The sequence below is a fragment of the Equus przewalskii genome, chromosome 5, assembly GCF_037783145.1.
Source record: "Equus przewalskii isolate Varuska chromosome 5, EquPr2, whole genome shotgun sequence".
Taxonomy (NCBI): Eukaryota; Metazoa; Chordata; class Mammalia; order Perissodactyla; family Equidae; genus Equus; species Equus przewalskii.
The window spans coordinates 68,501,845-68,520,692 of NC_091835.1; the positions used below are offsets into that span (position 1 = coordinate 68,501,845).

The window sequence follows — 18,848 nt, forward strand, 5'->3', positions numbered from 1 at the left end:
GGCCACATTGAGGCAGCATCCCACGTACCACAACTAGAAGGACGTGCAACTAAGATATACAACTGTCTACAAGGGGAGTTTGGGGAGATAAAGCAGAAAAAAAAAAAAAAGATTGGCAATAGTTGTTAGCCCAGGTGCCAATCCTTAAAAAAAAAAGATTGGCAACAGTTGTTAGCCCAGGTGCCAATCTTTGAAAAAAAAATCTGTTTACTGAGACTACGTGCCACAAGTCCTGTGAATGAACGGTGAACAAACCACAGTTTGTGCCTTCAAGGAGCTCATGTTTTACAGGAGGAGGCAGAATAAGCGGTTAAAACACCACTAGAGGGGCCAGCCCTGTGGCCGAGTGGTTAAGTTCGTGCGCTCCGCTGCAGGTGGCTCAGTGTTTCGTCGGTTCAAATCCTGGGCGCAGACATGGCACCGCTCATCGAGCCACGCTGAGGCAGCGTCCCACATGCCACAACTAGAAGGACCCACAACCAAGAATATACAACTACGTACTGGGGGGCTTTGGGGAGAAAAAGGAAAAAAATAAAATCTTTAAAAAAAAAAACACCGCTAGAGTGGTACAGGGCAGGGGGACTCCAAGGGATGGACAAAGGCTTCATAGGAGAGATGACTCTTAAGACTGTTGCTCTTGGTGATCCTTCCAGGTACAATATAGGCTTTCCTTCTAGGGAAACAGATTTTGGGTCAAAATAAGAAAGAATCTTCTAACAGAACTGTGCATAAAAGAACAGAACAGGCTTCAGTGGAAGGCCGCCCATCAGGAGGAGTCTCTCCCGGGGCTGTGACAAGTGCAAGGATGCACAGAGCCTCTGCAAAGGGTATGTATCAACAGGAGGACGCGTGTCCCTTTTTCCACATAAAGATGAAAGTGGAGATTTAATTCACACTTAACTACGCCGGGAGCCGCAGCTCTGGTGCGAAGCTTTCACACTGAATCTGAGTTAAACGTCACACACAGTCCCCCAGCCATCTGAGGTAACAAGCAAAAGGCAGGCAAAGGAAAAGGTTCAGGTGTCATAATTACTTTTATTCTTATCTCCCCTCAGTCAGATAAGGCCAGGGAAGGGGGCAGGTGGGACCCCGAGGAACTTAGAAGAGCTGACGATGGAAGGACTTGTGTCTCTGCCCTCACACACTCAGGGGAAAACTCTGGGGCCGGGGGGCACACGGGTGGTTCCCAGCAGTCAGGTAAACAGTGTCTGAGAGATGTGACAGTGGATGGGCTAAAGGGAACAGTCGGAGGTCTGAGAGGAGCCAGGAATGAAAGCCAGTGGCCAGATCCTGCCCGAAACCTGAGGCCCCTCCACTTCTCCCGTGCAGCATCGGGCCCTGCTTTTCCTCAGGCAGCCACCAAGGGGCGGCAAAGTGCTGTCTGAAATCCCAGCCCACTGGGAGCGCAGACAGGCCCTGGGAGTTGTCCCCAGGTGGGGCGGGAAGGGAGAGGAGGAGCATTTTGGAATAAGGGTATCTGATCCTCACTCCCCTGGGAGGAAGCAGAGGATGGAAGAACCAAGATTCCTGGGGCTTCCGCAGGTGACATAGGAGCCACACACGCACCTGGGAATTGGTGTGGAGTCTGGAGACTTGCAGGTACCTCCCTGGCTCCCATCTGCTAGAGAGGATCTCTGGATCTGTCTTCCCCTCTACAGGAGACCTTCGACTTTACACACAGATGGTCAGATTCCTGGCTGCCTCTAGCTTTATAAAATCCAACCTACTTCTTCCGAGGCCCAGCCCCACCCCTGCCAAAAATGTGAGGGGCCAGCACGCTCCCCTCCTCCTCTGCAGTTTATGGCACCCGCCCAGCTTAGGTTTCTCCGCTTCTCGTAATCCTGCATTCTCGTTCACTCGCCCTTCCTCCTTCCAAGACCCATGCAGGTGTTCCTAGGCTTCCTCACGGCCTCAGTACAGGTGGAACGCAGGGGCCTCAGCCCTGGCTCTGCTGCCAGCTCAGAGTGTCCTGGACCCCTCTCAGGACCCAGAGCAGGAGACTCTGCACCATACTCTACTTTGAGATGGCCCTGAGTTGCCCCTGTCACGCTGTTTTTGCTGAGGGCCTGCTTCCTCTCCCAAGCTTTTGGAGCGCAGCATCAAATAAACCTTTCAATTCCCAGTTTCTGCATAAACTGTCCTGGGAAGAGAAGGACTTGGACAAGTGGATTCTGGGAAGCATGACCAAGACCCAGGCTGAGAGTAGTAGGGAAAAGGAGTGGGGGTGGGGGGTAGTCCCCAGAGCTGGGACCAGAGGTTAGGAGAGGAACCTAAGGGACTTTGGAGGAGAGTGGCAATGGGATAAGGAAGTCAGTGGGAATCTCCCTGTGCCACCCTGGCCGTGGTCTTCCATCTTGCTGACAGGAAAACTGAATCACAGACAGCAAGAAACCCTTGCTGAATACCATGAGCCCACTGGCAGTGAGGCGGGGAATCAGACACCAGAATCCTGCCTGCCAGCTGTGTCTAGAAGGTGGAAACTATAGAGTGCAGAATCTGGTGGCAGTATTTGGGGGCAGATGGAGAGCCAGAGGTGGCACTGAGGACAACAAATCCCCAGAGACATCAGGGCCTGACCACCCAGTCTCCTTCTAGGCCCCACCCAGTCTGTTAGCTATACGACCTTGGACTTTTTACCAAGCCTCGCGATCACCTCAGCTCCCCTCTGCAATGGGGGTGTGCAGAGCACTGCCTTTGGAGGGTTGCCGTAATGATTGATTTAGCCCAGCACACAGTAGTCATCCCAGCCTGGCTCCCAGTTGCCTTTATCTCACACACAAACACCACCATCCATTCTTGGTGACCTCTCTCCTCAAAGTCCCAAGATGGAACAAAACTTTGAAAGCTTCTGCAATGTTTCTTGAAAGCTGCAAATAGGAAGGGTAGAGAGGAAGAGGTTGGGAACAGATAGATAACATACCTAGTCACCCTCCTCAAGGGCAAACAGAGCCCCCAGAATAATGGGAGAGAGGCGAGCCCTGGAGGGAGAGGCCAAGGGAGGGTCCAGGTGTCCACTCTGAACCTCCCTGATTCCACCCAGTAACTTTCTACTGGCCCAGAGTTGGCTGCCAGCATGTGCTAGCTGCACAGCTTCTCCCAGGCGTGGCCCCCTGGTCCCCTCCCCAGTAGAGCCTGCAGGGGCTGGGTGGCTGACGCATATGCTGCCCAAGATCTCAGCCGCCTGGAGGCTGATAAGGAGACTGGACCTCATCACATGGGACCAGCTGGAGGGACTGGCCCGGCTGTTAGCATCAGCTGAACAGCTTCCAGATTGGAGAGATGAAGAGATAAGGGGTGGAGGAGGCTTAGGACTCTGGGCTGAGTGGCCGGAGAAGCTGGGGGAAGGGACATGGGCACTGCCAACTGAGGCCTCAGGAGGCCTGGCTGGGGATAAGCCAGCAAATGGCAGCAGATGGGGGAGGGTTTAAAAAATAAGATGTCAGAAAGGCCTTATGGAAGGGCTGGGGACAGGGCAGTATTCCTTCCAGATGGGGCTGGCTCAGCAGCTAGAAGCACCCTCGCTCCCTCAGAACATCCCGTCCTCCCCAGCCCAAGCACTCACGTAGTCTCAGGCCGTGGGAGCCTGGGGGTTGAGAGAAGAGAGTGAGAGGATATAGGTCTCGGTCCTGCCAACCCCAAACACCTCCCAGGTGGCTGCAGGGCTGGGTGAACTGGTGATCCTGCAGCACCCAGGCCACCCAGTTGGCTGCCCTGCTCCCACCTTCCTTGGAGCCCCAGGACAGGGCCCCACTTCGGAGCAGAGCCTCCTGCCCCTACCCTCCTGCCCCAACAGTGCTCTGTCATGACCCAGGAGGGTAAACCAAGGCAAGCGCAGATGGCACCGGCTTCCTGCCCCTCTCCTGTTGCCCTTGGCCCCAGGTCTCAAGTGCCTCAAACAAGCCACTGGTCCCAGAGCTGAGAGGGAAGGGCAGGCTGGGACAACCATACTGTCTACCCGCATCCCCCCACCTGCAGAGCACCCTCATCTCATCTCCTGGCTGTCTTCCCCACCCCCTTCCTTACAAAGTGTCAATGCCTGATCCGGAAGGAAAGAGAGGAGCGGTGGAGTGAACATAGGACAGTGTGCCCTAAGGTCACATAGCTGTGGCAGTCTTAGGAGGAATCAGGGTCAGGGTGTGGGCCTCAGCTAGGCTTCCTGGGGTCTCTTTCCCACATCTGAAATCCTGCGCACCTCCTCCCACTCATCCATTGGGTCCTCAAACCCAAAGGAGCCTCCAGCCTTGACTGTCCCAGTGTGGGAGATATAACTGAGGGGAAGGGGCCACAGAGGGGATGGTGTGACCTCGATTCCACAGGGTCCCTGATGGCAGGGGCACAAACAAGCTGCAGAGGGTGAGGATGAGGGTCAGACTGAGGGGAGTGAGGGGGCTGGACACAGGCTAGGCTGGCAGCTAGTTTTATATCTGGGCTTGCAGGAGCACAGGGAGGGTCTGAGGACCAGCAAGGGGGCATTCTCTGAAGGCAGGAGGGGGCAGGAAGGGCTCCTCATTCTCGGTTGGTGCCAAAAAGCTGCAGGAAGAAGGTGAAGATATAGATGATGTCCAGGTAAATGTTGAGGGCTCCAAAAATGTACTCCTCGGGGCTCAGCGAGTGGCGTCGGTTACCCATCAGCAACTGGGTGTCAAATGCCAGGAACTGAGGGAAGCAGGGAGAGAGAGAGAAGTCAGAAGGTGCAGCCACTGTGACACTGACCAAGGGGGCCCACTGTCCCCACCTAGGCCCACCCCTGGTTCTGTTACCATCACCTGCTGCCTGGTTGCTCAGTGACTCTCCTGTGACAGCCCAGATTCTGGAACCTTCCCAACACCTTCCCTCCCTAATTCAACACCTCTTTACTGAGCATCCATGATGTGCCAGGCACAGGGATACAGCAAAGAACGCGACAGACAAGATCCTGGCCCTTGTAGAGATTAGAGTCTAGCAGGGAGGTAAGCGTTAGTATGATGAGCGCAACAAAGAGAAATACGAGGTGCCACGGGGGCTGGTAATAAGGAGCCTGACCCAGGTGAGTGTGGCAGGGAGTGAGGGAAGGCTTCCTGGAGGAGGGGACATAAAAGTTGAGACCTAGTCTTCTTGCTGTTCCCTCAGGGCCTGCTCTTAGAGGATAAACGAATGCTTTGTGGAGTAGTGATTAGGGAACAGGCACTTGTTACATGCTTTATAGACATTAGCTGATAACATCCCCACTGAGTGGGGATTCTATTATTCCTAGAGGAAACCAAGGCCCAGAGATGTTAAGTACTTGCCAAGGTTACACAGCTGGGAAGTGACAAAGCAAGGATTTGAACCCAAGCAGGCCGGCTCCAGATCTCCCACGCTCAACCTTTCTGCACTGCTGCTTACTGGCAGCGCCCAGGGGGTTAATGTGTCTCCTGCCAGAAATCAGGCTCTCCCTGGGGCACCTTCTTGGTGAACGGACTACAAACTGTTAGTACCTTAGAGACAGCTCCCCTCTGCCACCCTGCTGACCCTCCCAGGCCTTCCCACTGTTTACACCAGCTCCTATTCCTTCCACTTAGCTTTTGTCTGAGGTCCAAGCACAGGGAGCAGAACGCCCCCTAGAAGTAACATATGACACTTGACAGGCATGGTGTAGCTTTCTGGGAGAAAGAAGGCAAAAAGTTCCACCAGCGTCTCAAAGGTTATGAACCATTGGTCCACACCATGATAGGAATTCTTTAAATCACATCCTTGTTAACTGAGCTGTACCCAGCTCCTCCGTCACTTGTGTGTGGAAGATCTGTGTTCCTTGGGTCCTCTGAAATATTCATTATACAATAAATGCGTATGGGCATGAGCTGGTGCCAGCGACACGCTGAGAGCTGCAGAGACAAGGAGGACCACCATGCCGTGCCTGCCCCTGAAGGGACACTTACAGATGATTGCATTAAAACCTGGTAAATGACATAACAGGGCTGATTGGTCAGGAGGAAGGTGGCCCAGGAGAGGTGACACTGGACCTGGGGCTTGAAGGATGAGTAGGAGTCTGTTAGACTGAGAAGGCCATGGGAACCCCTCAGGGTGAGGGGCATGGTGTGAAGAGTAGGGGATTCCGTGTAGCAGAGCAGTGGGGCAAGGGGATGGAGGGAGAGGGGCTGGAGCCCAGGGGGTCAGAGGCCCCAGAAGGGAGTAACTCCAGCATGTGGGACAACAGGCATGTCACCCTTGAGGGTGGGGAGTGATTACAAGTAGGGACTTGAAAGTCAGATCCACTTGGATCCCAGTCTCAGCTCTGCAACTCACTAGCTGGGACCGTGGCAAGGTATTCAGTCTCTCTGAGCCTGGGACTGTCCCCATCTGCAGAAGGGAGACGAGTGTGCTTCCCTCCTGAGGTTGTTGTGAGTGACATAATGCACGCAAAACGCCTGGCACAGGGCCTGACACACAGTAAGCACTTAATGAATGGTGGCTCTTAGTGTGGTTTCATAGTTATGATCTGCAGAAGGAGCGGTGCCCTCTTGAGAACACGTGCACGCTGCTGCAGAGACTCAGGTGTCTCCTGGGGCTCATCAAGGAGGCAGAAATGTTCCCGGGGAAGCTGTGTGGTCTTAACAGAAGGCAAATGGAGAGCCACAGCAGGGCTGAGGGGCCTGTGCAGGACATGTCTCTGAGCTCAGCAGTGCTGAGGGAACAGTGTATGAGAACACAAGACCGGAGCTGGAATGCCAGGGTCTGAGTGCTGGTTCCATCCCTCAGTAGCTGTCACCCACTTGACCTCAGTGTCCTCCTCTACAAAATAGGACAGTAATAACGACCATACCATGGTGTGGTTTTGAGGGTAAATAACTGACAGTGCATGTGACATTAATTATTATTACTAATAGGGTCATTCATTCCATTCTACTTTGCTCCTTCTGAATTTGATTTGGATTCCCAAGTAAATTTTCCTTCTGTAGAGAGAGCGAGCAAGGAGAGGGGCCGACTCAAATGCTACAGCCTGCTTAGCAGTTACAGCTGCCAGCATAAGTTAATAAATTGCTGATCTGGCTTATCAATCAGTACCTTGCTTGGTTGATTTCCCAGAGCCTGGTCACCCCTGGGTGAGCTAATGAAATTGAATCTCTCAACCTGGAAGGCTTGGATCTGACCAGGTCTAGGGGGTGGCCCCTCCAATGAGCTTCCACCCAGGAGGCCTCCTAGAGCAGCTAGCTGGCTTACTCTTGGAGAAAAGAGGAATGAAATGATTTCTGCTCCTGCCCTTGCCCTGTGGCCATGGCTCCCTATCTACATGGTGCTCGCTGGGATAGCCTGCCCCAAATTTCAATCCCACTGTCTGGTACCACCCATCACTGCAACCTCAGGCCTGTGAGTCAACTACGGGCTTTTCATTCATTTATTCCCAACCATATTCACTGAGTATCTACTATGTTCTATGTTGCCTTCAGAGAACTGACAGTTAATGACAGCAAAAGATGTTATCAGAGATTGCATTATAGCCTGCACTCATTATAGGGAAAAGTAACCTGATCATGAACTTGGGTGATAGTAAGCAGTATTAACTTACAACATCTTGGTTCAGAGCAGATATCTTGGTTATAGTCAACATCTTAATTGGCAGCCAAGAGCTAACAGAGAGCTAACAACTGGGCTGGGTGCTAACACCTAACAGGACAGCAGGTACTTGGGTTGGTAGCCAGCTGAATACAAGACCCTGCAGGAGGAGCACGTGGCATGGGGGGCAAGAGGCAGGAGTAGGACTAGGATGCTATTAACTTACTTCTGAATAGTCCCTTCACACACTAATCCATTATCTCATCTCACTTACCCAAGTTGCCCTAGGAGATACGTATTATTATCACTATTTTTCATATAAGGAAAGGAGTCCCAGAGCCTGTGAGTGACTTGCTGATGGTCATTTATCCAGTGATGGAACTAGAACACCTGTCTCCTATTCTGATACGATGGAATAGAGGGGGCTTGCAGGGAGCGAGGGGCATGCACACAGGGCAGAGGAGCCAAAGGACAACTCTCCTGGGTCATCCTATTGGCCAGTGTTGGACCCAGTCAGGGACCCCCGACCACACCCTTGGCCTGACCCTGCTGTTTCCAGGACCTAGGCTCGTGTCTGTTGTCCTCCCAGAGATGAGGCTGAGAGGCCATAGGGTAGCCATGCCATGGAAAGGCCAGCTCAGAGCCACCAATAAACAGGCCCTGCATACCAAAAGTTGGGGCTGCAATGTGTTCAATCAGCATAAAACATAACACGTGGACAGTGTCCATCCTACGGAAATGCCAACATGAGTGTGCAAAGCAGCACACCCAGGGTCATTCATGGCAGCATTGGTTCCAAGAGTGAAACCCTGGAAACAACCCCAAACACTGTCAACTACAGGATGGTGAAATAAACAGTGAGCATCAGGGCTGAGGTGGAGACATCTCTGATATATGCTATTATGAGAAAAAGGCAAGTTGCAGAAGAATCCATCTCATATTATCCCCTTTATGTAACAAAAAAGCCCCACGAAACTATATATCCTAGGAGCCTATATAGCAAATATCTATAAAATGCATATAGACAGGTCTGGAAGGAGAGACAACTGACCTCAGCAGCTACCACTGGGGAAGGCAATGAGGGACATGGTCAAACGGCATTTGCTTTATATTATTTAAGATTTAAAAAATGAAATATATGAATAAAGTCATTCATATATTATTTAATTAGAAATTTTAAAAAGAAGGTTAAAGTAACACAAAGAAGAGTTGGTGAACTCTTTCATTAAATTCTCACCATAGGCCTCTGCGACAGGTGTGGCATTATCATCTCCATCACACAGCTGAGGAGACTGAGGCACAGGGAGTACAAGTGACCCACCCACTTCACACAGCCAAGAGGACAGCTCCTGTCTCTGACAAAATCCCATTCTCCTTCAGCCATGTGGCACTGCTTCGGGCATGGGGAGTGTGTGTGTGTGTGTGTGTGTGTGTGTGTCTAAGGACGGAAGAGGTGGGAAGAAAAGCACAAACAGAGCTCATGGCTAAGAGTGCTGCAGACTTCCTGGGAGGACACAGGGAGCGCTGGGCCCACCTGGCCCTGCCACCACATTCTGGGCTAGACGGTGAGCCCGGACTTTGGGAATTCTGTAGAAAAGAGACTCCCAGCCTTAAGGCTTTGTGCCCTAGGTTGGGAGGCAGGACAGGGAGCAGGAAAGTGGAGATGTGCTGAGCAGAGACCTGGGGTCTGTTTGTTGCCTGGTGCTAACAGAAGATACTTCTCTTGTCTTCATTGACCTGGGTGTCAAAAGTTTAAATGGCACAGACGAAATCTACACGCAGCCCTGGCTCCTGGGAGCACCTCCAGGCCGGTCACCAAAGGAAGAGGGCCTGGCAGGGTTGTGAATCAGGAAGCCCGGTGTGGGCTGAAAGGGCAGTAGTGCAGGAAAGCATGGGGAAGAGCCCAAGCGTGGTCCTATGAGGAAGGGCACAAGTGCAACGCAGCGCTTGAGGCCATGAGCCACGGAGTCACCCAGACCTGGCTTCAAATTCTGCCTCTGACCTTAGGCAACTGACTTCTACTCACAGGTAGTATTACTGATCACTGGTGATGCACCAGGCACTTTCTTTTTTTTTTTTTTTTGAGGAAGATTAGCCCTGAGCTAACATCCGTGCCCATCGTCTTCTACTTTATATGTGGGACGCCTGCCACAGCATGGCTTGACAAGTGGTGCCATGTCTGCACCCGGGATCTGAACCAGTGAACCCCAGGCCGCCGAAGCGGAACATGAGAACTTAACCGCTGCGCCACCGGCCCGGTCCCAACACCAGGCGCTTTCTAAGTGCTTCACATATATTAATTCACTTAAAAGTCACAACAGCCTACAAGGTAGGTAGTACTATTGTCTGCAGAGGTTACATGATTTGATCAATCCACACAGCTAGAATGTGGCAGAGAATGGATTTGAACCCAGGGACTCTGCTCCAAAATCTGGTGCTCTGAATACAAAGTGAACATTTACAAGAAGGGTAAAAGCTCCCATTGTCGCTGAGACACTACCATGTTCTAGGGGCGAGGCTGTTTTCTTTTCTCCTTTCATGTATTATCTTCCTTAATCATTACCACAGCCTTGTGAGATAGTCAATATTAGCCCCATTTTAAAGATGAGGCAACTGAGGCACAGAGAGGTCAAGTAACTTGCCCAAGGTCACAGTGGTAAGAGCAGGTGTTTGGCCTTGAATGTGGTTTGGGCAGGGTGCATGTGGCAAGCTCCCTGACCCTTTGGATGGCCCCTCTTCCTGGCTCTGCTCCGGACAGGAGAGCAGTGACTCCTTCCCCACCTGGCCTGCATGCCAGTGTAGATACTCTTCTGCAGACTGAACTGCCCCTCCCTCAGCCCACCACCCCCAAGGCTGGGGGTGCTTCTTCCACCTTCTCCACATCAGGGTGTGGGTTGGAAGGGCTTGGTTTGAGCAGGGTGTGGGTTCCTGAGGATCAGTGCCTCGGAAAGTGAGGGGGACACTGAGGGCACTTCCCCCCAAGGAGAAATTACCACGTAACCACACTCCCTCCTGCCACCTTCAGAGGAATCCACTCAATGTCCAGAGGGTTCCAATGAGGCCTCAGGGGAGGCGTCAGGGCTGTTTTAGTGGCAGAGGGTGGGTGACAGAACAGAGAAAGTCCTCACTGGATCTTTCAGGCTGGTGTACACCAGAAAGCAAAAGAGCTTCTAAACTCTGAATGAAATAAAGATAGGCCTAAAATAAAATCGTCCCTCTGCCATGGGTTTGTGCAGCCATCTTTACTTTTCAAAGCGTTTTTCTAATTGTGAAGAAGGGAGGGCAGGGGTCACAGCCCCCACTGGAAAAGCGGGGGGGTGGGGGCAGGAGCGGGGGGCCCGACTGGAGTCCCTTCCCCAGATTCCTCAGGTCCTGTGGGGCTGGCCTAAGCTGGTCACGGGGACAAAGGTGACACAGATTCCCTGTTGGGGCTGGATGGACGGAACTGCCGAAAGCCTAGCCTCAGAGCACCCGGAGGTTGAGCAGGCCTCCCAGGGACCTCCTGCTGCAGGGAGTCAATCTGGAGGATGTCTCCGGGCCTCTATTTTCCCCTCTGTAAAACAGACAGGGAGACAGAGTGGAAGGAATGCTGGGCAGAGAGTCAGGAAAATGGGGCTTTCGTCCAGCTTGGCAGCTAACACTGCATGCGTGTGTTTATGTGTGTGGTGCATGATGCGTGTGGTATGTGGTGTGTGTGTGGGGGGGGGGGTGATGTGTGTGGTGTGTGTTTATGTGTGTGTCTCTCTGTTTGGGCGTGCTCTCTCTAGACCTCAGTACTGAGAGGTCCCTGCCAGCTCCGCGGGCTCACTGTTTCAGTCCTGCTTTTCTTTCAGGGGACTGAGAGCAGATGGCTGTGTTTGTCCCCCCACACCCCTCCCCCCCGCCGATGGTCAGGGGTCAACACCTAGCAGTGGAGGCCCAGCACCTCTACAAATAAAGCATCTTCCTCTCCAAGCTTCACTCATCCAAACACCATCAGGCCCTGAGGCATCCAGGACTGACCACACACGTTCTCCCTGCCACCCTGTCCCTAACTCGGGGACACTGCAGTGGCCTCCTATCTGGCCTCCCAGCGTCTGGCCTAGTCACACAACTTCTCGCTAATCTTACCTAAAGCGCAGAGACTGTGATGTTTCCTGAGGTCCTCAAAGTGGCCAGGCTGGGCAGGGCAAGGAGAGTTCTGCCTTCATCTAATTTCTAAAAGTCCCTGCCTAGTTTCTCCCCTAGGTCTCCGGGCTTGGCTTCCGATTTAGGTGTCTGGGAGACATTAGCTTCCTCAAAGAAGGACCAGCTCTGAGAAGAGCAACCTGCCCAAAGTCACATGCGCACGGAGGCTCAGCCACAGTGGAAAGACAGCTGGCCAGGCCCTCGGCCCCACTGGCTCTCTCTCGCCCTGCCCCACCCCTGCTGCTCTGTCCCAGCACCCCCCCGCCCCTTGCCTCATTACGCCAGCCCAGCCCAGCCCAGCCCAGCCCTTCCCTCAAGCTCCCCTGCCTGACTTTCCATGAGCTTCTGCAAAAAAGAACTCAAGAAGAGGGCACTAGAGAAGAGAGGGAGAGGGGGCCACCTTGAGGTCAGTACCTTTTGGCTGACTCACTGACTTCTACTGGCATTTAGGTCTGGAGCCCAGTGGGGGACACGGGGTAGGGTGAGGCAGAAAACCCAAGGCCTCTTGAGAATGCACCCCAAGGCTAGTCGGGGTGAGGCCTAGGAGGGGCCTGTCCCTCAAGGCTGAACCACGACCCTAACAAGCCTTGGTTCCCCATCCCCCAATTTCAGCCCAGTCCAGCCTGATGGCCCTGCCCTCAAAGATGTGGAGCTTTTCAGGGAAGGGGCTGAGGTCTCTAGGAGAGAAAATAATTTGATTCTCACATCCTTTCCAAGGCCCACGCTGCTAGGGGTTGGGGGGCAGTTCTCACTGGGGTCTGCGACCTCCTCTGACACTTTTCTTCGCTCCTTTCTCACACATCCACTTTGAGGCGGCGAGTGAGTGGGGCAGGGATGTGCTGAGCGCAGTCTGTAATTCTGGCCTAGTTGCAGTGCTGGGGGGCCCCTCATGGTACTGAGAATTTCCCAAAGGCTAGGGTAGGAGATGCCAGATGGGCAGATGGAGAGGCCAGGGGTGCTGAGCCATGGTTTTGGGGATGGGGTGGAGTTAGGTGACCACAGATTCCACAGGACAGAACCAACGCTGGAAGTAGGGTCAGATTGAGGTCAAGGATCTTCTGAGCCGGGTTAACGGCAAAGCACGGGGACCTTTGTTCTTGTGGGCCTGGGCCTCTGAAGGCCTCTGTCCACCCAAAACTGAGAGGAGGGAGGGTAGCGAATCCAGCAGCCCCCTCCTCACCTTTTCCCTACCCCATGGGACCCAGGGGACATGCTGCATGTCTTCCCTCCTCTGAGCCAGGTGAAGGAGGGCAGGGGATGGAGCCGGAGGACTGACACCGTGCTCCTCACCATTGTTTACATGACCCACAGGTTGAGCCCAACCAAGGCCTGCTGGTTCGTTGGTCTCCTAATGAGACATTCACGGGTAATTAGGCACTGCGGTTCCTCCTCCCCTGTGACTCACAGGAGACCTGGGTGGCAGGCAGCGCTTCACTCAACTGTGCAGGCGGCCTTCTTTGCTCTCTCCTGAGCTTCCCTAGCCACTCAGCCACACCTCTCAGGCATCCATTCATTCCACAAGCATCTAGGGGGCACCTACTGTGTGCCAGGCACGTTCTAGGCACTGGGGATGCAGCAATGGGCAAGCCAGACAAAAATCCCCGCCTTCAAGGAACTTAGATTCTGTTGGAGGGAGACAAACAATAAACAAACAAATCAGAAAAATATATAGTATGTCAGAAGACGAGAAGTGCTATGGAGAGAAATAAAGCAGAGAAGGAGAGTAGGGAGCAACGTGTGTGTGTGTGTGTGTATGCTCAGGCACACAAGATTGTAAATAAAGCAAACACTTGAAGGAGGGGAGAGACGAAGCTGTGAGCAGATCTGAGGGAGCGGACAGAGGCAACCGCAGGTGCAGGGGCCCTGGGCTGAGAGTGAGCCTGCTGTGCTCAGGAGTGGCAGGTAAGGATGCCAGTGTGGCTGCAGCAGGGTGCGTGACGGGGGAGTGGGAGGAGGTGAGGTCAGCAAGGGCCTGCAGGCCAAGCAGAGAAATGACCTGAACTCATGTATGTTTAACAGGATCACCTCAGCTGCTGCATTGAACATAGACTGTGAGGGGCAGTATCCGTGGGAGGCCACGGCAAGAATCCAGGTGGGAGGTAATGGTGACGTGGACCAGGGAGTAGCCATGAAGGTGGAAAGCAGCAGTCAGATTCTGCATAGAAGGTGGAGCCAATCGGACTTGCTGCTGGACCAGATGTGGGGTGTGAGGAGAATGGAAAAGTTGACGATGTCACCAAGGCGTTCGGCCTGAGTAACTGGAAGGATGGAGTTGGCATTTACAGAGATGAGGAAAGCTGTGGGAAGAGCAAGGGATCAGGGAAAGAGCAGGAGCTCAGTTTGTACATGTTAAGTTTGAGGTGTCCATTAGACTTCCAACTGGGGATATCAAGTAGGCAATGGAAATTCAAGTCTGGAATTCCAGGCTAGAGATGTAAATTTTAGGGTCATCATCATAAAAGATGGTATTCAAAGTCTTGAGACAGTCTGAGATCCACTAGGGAGTGAGTGTAGAAAGACTGCAATGCCTTAGGGCCTCCAGCATGACCAGGGAGGCAGGAGGAAAACAGGAGAACTGGTGGCCTGGATGTCAAGTGAAGAGGATGCTTCTGGGGGGAGGGAACGAGCAATTGTATCAAATGCTGCTGAGTCAAGCAAGCTGAGGACTGAGAAATGACCGCTGGATTTAGTGACATGGAGGCCCTGGTGACCTTGGCGAGAGCATTTTTAGGAGGGTTAAGAGAGAATGGGAGAAAGATTGAGAAGAGAGAAGAGAAAAGGGAGGAGAGGAATTGGAGATAGTGTAGATTCCCTTATAAGGAGTTTTGCTTTAAATGGGGGAAGTAGAGGAGGACGTGGGTCAACAGTGTTTCGTGCGTTGTCATTCTTTCAGATGGGAGAAATTACAGCCTGTTTCTCTGCTGATGGGAATAATCCAGTAGAGAGGACAATACCGACGGTGCAAGAGAGGGAGGGGAAAATTGCTGGTGGGACCCCCTCAGGCTGTCCCCAGTTCAAGCCAACAGAAGTAGTCCTGTTTGAGGGGGACCACAGGGATGCTGGAAATGGCACCAGGCTGGGCACAGGACACCTGGGTTCTGTCCTAAATCTGCCCCTCACCATCAGTGGGACTCTGTGCCAGCCCGGCACACCCAGGGCTTCAGATGTGGAAAGCAGGTCTTTTAGCATCAGCACTGTCTCCCTCCCTGGGTTGTGGTGGAGATACAGTGAGGCAATAAGTGTGAAAGTGCTTTGTAAAATGTAAAGGGCAGAACAGATGGTTGGGATTTTTTTTACTCTAAAAACACAAGGGATTATTAAACAAATTTAAGGGATTACTGTTTATCCAGCCCTGCGAGTACGCACAGCTTCCTGGCATAACTGACACACTTGCTGTGACCTGATCTGCATGAAGCCAAGTCGACTCCACAGCCCTGGACGGTGCTTGCCGCCCCCCACCCCCGACTCTCCCCCAGCCTCGTTCCTCTGCACTGACACCTCTTCTTCCATTGGCCCCTGGCAAATGCTGCTGCCCCTGAGGCCTCCCCAGGCTCACTCCCCTCAGTGGGACCCTCCCTCTTTCCTCCTTGCCCAGCTCCTCACACCATCTTTTTAACCAAAATTTGTCTTTAGCAGGTTCTGGCTGGAGGAAAGAGCACTTGTCAGGGAGCCAAGAGAAGTTAGTGTTGTAGCATGACCAACTATCCTGGTTTGCCCAACATTTAGGGATTTCCCCAAGAAGTGGGACTTTCAGTGCTAAAACTGGGAAAGTTCTGGGTAAACTGGGATGAGCCGGTCACCCTAGTCCTAACCAAGGCCACACTCGGATGATCTGCCATTATCCTGCTGGGAAATCTTGGACAAATCACTTCACTTCTTTGGGGTTCAGTTTTTTCATCTGTAAAATGAGGGATTTGGAGATTTACCAGATCCCTTTTTAGTCCCTTCCAGCCCTGAAGTTCTGAGCCTGAAGGGCATTTACTCGTTCCACAAATACTGATTGCTACTATGTACCACACACCGTACTCCTCCTGTTGACTGTGGCATTGTGGGCACTCAGCACAGCACCTCACTGTAGGTGCTCAGTAAAGACCCATGGAAAGGATTGAATGAACCATGGAAAGGAATGAATGAACAACCCATTCCTGGCTTGATTCCTACGCAAACCCCCAAAAACCTCTGCTCATAGTTCCAAACCCATGCTTTTCCCCCTGGCTCTGCTCCCTGAATCTGTCACCCACAAGCCTTTGGAACCTGTGACTAAGCTCAGGACTCTGGCCAGACCGAGTTGAACTGAACATTCCAAGGGGGGAGAGGAGAGTCTGGTTATTAGTCCTGCTGGCAGTGGATGTTTACCATGGATCCCCATGCTCCCCTGCAAGAAGATGTCACCAAAACAAGCTGGGTGGATCCTGGAGCACCATCACTTTCAAGAGCTTGAAGTCTACCTGAACAAAGGGCCTGTGCTGGGCTGCTCCAGGCAGATGTCTGCCCCTGGTCACCTTCTGTCCCCTGGGCATCCACTCCCGGCCATCCCCTTCCTTTCCCCACCTAGCTTCAGAGCCCAAGTGGGGCACAGGAGCCAGACCATCCAGACTCCCAATCTGGCCCTCCACTCCTGAGGATGCTGTATGACCTTGGGCAAGTTATTTAAAGTCTCTGAGCTTCAGGTTCCTCATCTTAATTTGAGAACAACAGAACCTATTTTATAGAGTTATGGTGAGGATTAAATGGACATGGAGAGCTTGCTGGGGGGGTGGGCGGGGCAGCAAGCACTCAATAAATATTAGCTTTATTGTTATAATCATCATCATCAACACACTCAGCTTGGTGAGAAGGGCCAAGAACGAGCTCAGTCTAAGTGCATCTCTCACAGGGTACTTGGAATCTCCCTTGCTCCAAGAAATCTTCCAGATTACCCCTAGGAGAGCAATCACTAATTTAGTACACATAGCCAGGACACTCTCACTCTTCCATTTCCACAAGCAGAACTGGCCCTGCCCAAGAGCCAGGGGTGCCTCTTCCCAGCTCTGGCTAAAGCTTCAAACCTGCTGTTGCAACCTTCCTTCTCCCTCTGCCCAGCTCAGCTGGTCTGTCTTGGAGACCAGAGAGAATTCCCTGACCCAGCACTGAGTCTCGCCCCACTCACAGGCGCTTCAGAAGGGTTTGAGGTGGAGGACTATGAGGAAGATAGGGATGGTGGAGGGGCCTGGGGAGATAATGGGAGGCTGAGAAGTCAGGGCCCCCAGGAGGCTACACTCACCAATGTAAACACGCCTGCTCCCAGCACAGCATACACTGCATGGAGCCAGGGTACCTGTGGGGCAGACAAAAAATGGGCTTAGAAATGGCAAGATTGGGCAGCGGGGCAGAGGGGAGGGGAGGAGGGCTCAGTTCAGAGAATGGAGGATGTGAGACAGATTTCCCCAGTAGGGGCCCTCTCTCATTGCCCCCCGCTCCCCCACAATCCTCCCCAGCAATCCCTAAAAAGCCCCAGGACCGAGGGGTCCTTGATTCTCTGTGAGTACAGGGTGGGAGGGGGAAACCCCAGGATAACAGTGATCACGGAGGGGCTGGCAGGGGAGCTCCCAACTGGACTGGCACTTCTTCCCTCCACACACAGCCCTAGGCTCAGGCTGGACGAGGGTGACTCATCCTATTGAGGCCCTGTCATCGGCAAAGCCTGAGTCTGGCCCGAGGCTGCTCCCTCCTCCCACTGTGCACTCATTCCTGTCCTGTATGGGTCTGTCTGCCCCTCCGTCTGGGAGCTCTCTGGCTCTAGGTGTGGGGATAATGGGCTCAGGTAGAAGAGGACAAAGACTTGAACTCATGGGTGTGTGTATGTGGCGGGAGGGGGGCCCATCTGGAGTCCCTGCCAGCTGTGCATGATGGGATTGCCTGCAGAAGCTAGAAGGGCACCCCTTTCTAACCTTAGCTCCCTCCAGGTCTCAGGGGCACCCAGCTGTGTGTGGAAATCCTGCAAGAGGTGCCACACCAGCCGTGCCCTTCATAGGGCCTTCCCCCAGCAGATTTCTGGAAACACAGCCATCCTATCAGTCTGATCTGGGTCAATAAAGGGTTCTTTGAAGCTCTGGGGCCCCTTCCTGTAATTCCCCATCCTAGATACACAGAGGGCCCCCAGGCCAGCTCCGGCCTTTCCCTTTGTCAACAGGATCCTGGGAAGAGCCAAGCAAATGCCAGAACCAATGTTGATGTCCTGGACTGGGAGCCAATACCCTGGGGGTTGGGGCTGGGTAGGATGGGGTGGGGGAAGGAGGGGAACGAGGAATGCTGCTCCCAGCCTGGCGGGAAAGGGCCTGTGGGGGACTAGGTACCAAAGGCGGCAAAGAGGAGCCTGGGCCCTAGAAGCGCTGAGCCCTCAGCAGGGGTCCAGTAGCTTCATCTCTTGGTTCCCAGGATTCAAACCTCAAACCCCTCTTGTGATGCCCTCAATCTGTGCCCTTCTCCATCCGCAGTGGCCTGAGTGCCTGGAATGGGTCACTGCGCCCTGAGCAGTCCTGGCTGGATTTCCCAGGGCAGGCTGGACATTTCTAAAATAGCTGAGATTTGGTTGGCCCCATGAACGCTCTAATTGGGGGAGGGGGGCATGCTCAGAGCCAGCCAGATTGCGCCTCTCTGGAATTGGCTGATGATCCCCCAAGAGTCCCAGGAGGCCCTTCCACAGGGCCCCTCTGGACCTAGTGGCTCCAAAGAGCTCCAGAGTTCCCTCCCCTGCATGAGGTTTAAATGCTCTGTGCCCTCCCCCTCAGCCTCACCTCCACCCTAGAGGGGAGGTGGGAAACGTAAAGCCGGATGTGGCTCCTGGAGCGGGCAGGTACCCAGGCCTGCCAAGAAAAGCCTCCTTGTTTGTTTGCTTACACTGCCAGCAACCCCAGGGCAGGTGCCAGGAGGGGCCGGACAGGGTGGCAGACTGTGTGTGAGCCTCTGGCTCTGGGCCTTTCCTGGAGAATGTAGGAGGCAACGGCACCTTTGGGTGGCGCCCTCCCCCGCCTCCCTATGGGGCCGCTGGGAGACCCAAGACTCACATATTGGAAGGGCAGGAGGATGGCCAGGATGAGTCCACTGAAGAAAAGAGTCATGAGCAGCACAAAGATCACACCCTGGCAGGAGGTGAAGTCAAACTGCAGACATGGGAACAGGTGTCAGTT

The 18,848-nt window shown here is 53.4% G+C and overlaps 1 protein-coding gene across 2 annotated transcripts in view; it reads right to left on the reverse strand.

The window, feature by feature from the left end:
• Positions 1-1,015: 1,015 nt before the first annotated feature.
• FAIM2 (Fas apoptotic inhibitory molecule 2) overlaps positions 1,016-18,848 on the reverse strand; it is a 33,172-nt gene continuing 15,339 nt past the window's right edge. For both annotated transcript variants that reach the window (XM_070621227.1, XM_070621228.1), the window contains 3 exons: positions 18,726-18,821; positions 16,943-16,996; positions 1,016-4,656 (listed from right to left, as the gene is read on the reverse strand). In XM_070621227.1, the coding sequence (XP_070477328.1) occupies positions 4,507-4,656; positions 16,943-16,996; positions 18,726-18,821 (300 nt within the window). In that variant the 3' untranslated portion in view covers positions 1,016-4,506. The remainder of the gene's footprint in view (positions 4,657-16,942; positions 16,997-18,725; positions 18,822-18,848) is intronic.